Consider the following 1,998-nt stretch of genomic DNA (forward strand, 5'->3'; position numbering starts at 1 on the left):
GGCGATGTTGGAGAATTCATGCTGCTCGAGACATTCCTCCAGGTTGGCCGCCTTGAGACGGGAGCGGCATTGGTCCATTTCCTGTTGAGCACGAATAAGTTCGGCTCCTACCAATTGTCGTGCTGCTAGTAGTAAGTCGATTTTTGCATCGATAGCCCTGAACCGGTCGACTTCATCAACAACTCCAGGGTCCTTGATATCCTGTAATGAAGCCCAAAGGCTTTCCAAGAGGTTGTCATCCCGCGTCAGCAGATATTCCGTAGTGTCTTCCTCCCATTCCTTGTCCGATTGATTCCAGTTTCCTACAGGTTCAGCGACTCGAAGTGTATCGGCTGGGGTTGTTGATACTCGATGTAACCCAAAGGCAGGATTTCCATTGATGGGAACGCCCATAGGAGGTCAAGTGACGGTGGTAGCGTAGGCTCCAGGGAAGTGGGGAAGCACGCGTTCCAGAGGATCGACATCCTGAATAGGTGTGGAGGTGTCGAAGGAAATAGATTGCCAGGATTGTGTGACATCAAGGGAGGGTCACCAGATAACGTCGTCGCTGTAGACCACAAATTCCTGTGGGTCGCTGCTATATCCTTCTGTGGCTGTGATATAGTCGCTGACATCAGCTAGTAGCCGTAGATTGGGAGCATGATCGAGGCTTCCATTGTCGGAGACATCTGAAGCGAGAGGCGGCATACTTGGTGAGTCGGGTGATGCAGCAAGGGGACTGTCAGGATTAGGAGACGAGGAGATATTCATTGGCGATGACGATGGGAAAACCTGTGCAGGAGCAACGTGGTAAGATCCGGATGTTGCCTCTGATCCCTGAGGAACTTCCAAGGGCCCAGGAAATTGGTGCAAGACAACAGCGTCACTGTTGGATGAATCCGAGGGACCGGGGATAAGAAAAGGTCGGCGAGTAACGTTTGGCAGGAAGGGTGGGAATGGATAACGGAAACCGCCTTCATTAAGGAACTCTAGGGAAGAATCATCAGATTCTTGCTGAGGAGGAAAGCTTAAGATGGGACGCCTAGGAACTGGCATCTCTATTACTCCAGCCGTGAAGCGCTCTTCTAGAGTTTGTAGGTGGGGAGGGTAAGGAGTTGGCGCTCTCTGGGGACCAGTCTCTGGAGAATTGTTGTGCCTAGGAGCCAGAGGGCGGCGATGCGGATCCAAATTAGAGGTCTCATTATTCCTTGTGCGGTTGTTGCGCTCAGCAGGCATGAGAGAGAGCCAAAAGGAAATTGTTCTTGAAAAAACCAAGCCCAGAATACAAACGACACCAAGTACTACAGACAAAGTAAAGCCCCAGACCTCAATCCTGATGCTCCCTAATATATTCAAAATAAACTTGTGTGGGATTATTAGAATCCCTGTTGGCTGCGATCACAGGGAGGGTGGTGGTGGTATGGGGGAGGGGGCGCTGTGCGGTTGCGGCGATGTTGAACGCCCACTGGTGTTCCCTCTCGAGGTGTCGGATGGTAGTGCGAAGGGTGAGGGGGACGATGAGGGCGAGGGCGAGGATAGCGAGGAGGGTGATGAGGAAGGAGCTCAGAAGGGCGAGAAGGAGTAGGTGGGGGTGCTCGTCAACGACGGCGAGCGTGGTGGCGGTGAGGGGGGCAACTTGGTTCACCACTGAGTAGGTCAGTAAAGGGAGTAGGGATGAGCTTGACTGGGGACATTACTTGTACTCCGTTGTTGGCCCAGTTTAAGGCTTGTTCTGCGACAGGGGTGGTGATGGGGGTGGGGTTGCGGTCAAGGTGGAAGCGGATGGTGTAGGTCTCCTTGAGGAAGAAGACGGCGACGACGAGGATGAGGATGAGGGCGATGGTAAGGAACCAGCTGCAGAGAAGGAGGGCGATGGTAAGGAACCAGCTGCAGAGAAGGAGGGCGAGGAGTAGAGTTGTGGAGGCCATTGGTGGGTCAGAGAAGGGCTGCTCTTATGAGGAGTTTATCGTTTGTTTGGTTGCAGAAAGTCTGCCAAAGCGTCTTTGGCATGTGAAAGTT

The 1,998-nt window shown here is 53.0% G+C and overlaps 2 protein-coding genes across 2 annotated transcripts; one reads left to right on the plus strand and one right to left on the minus strand.

Moving 5' to 3' along the window:
• Positions 1–302: 302 nt before the first annotated feature.
• On the minus strand, positions 303–1,215 carry FIBRA_09436 (uncharacterized protein; the record flags this gene model as incomplete). The annotated part of the gene is made up of 2 exons (XM_012321736.1): positions 303–465; positions 533–1,215. The coding sequence occupies 2 exons, from the start codon at positions 1,213–1,215 to the stop codon at positions 303–305; spliced, it is 846 nt and encodes a 281-aa protein (XP_012177126.1).
• Positions 1,216–1,315: 100 nt separating this feature from the next.
• Positions 1,316–1,892, plus strand: FIBRA_09437 (uncharacterized protein; the record flags this gene model as incomplete). Its single annotated transcript, XM_012321737.1, has 2 exons — positions 1,316–1,560; positions 1,721–1,892. 2 exons carry the CDS (start codon positions 1,316–1,318, stop codon positions 1,890–1,892), a joined length of 417 nt encoding a protein of 138 aa, XP_012177127.1.
• Positions 1,893–1,998: the final 106 nt, after the last annotated feature.

This window comes from Fibroporia radiculosa (genome assembly GCF_000313525.1).
Source record: "Fibroporia radiculosa TFFH 294 genomic supercontigs, scaffold41264, whole genome shotgun sequence".
In the NCBI taxonomy this organism is placed as follows: Eukaryota; Fungi; Basidiomycota; class Agaricomycetes; order Polyporales; family Fibroporiaceae; genus Fibroporia; species Fibroporia radiculosa.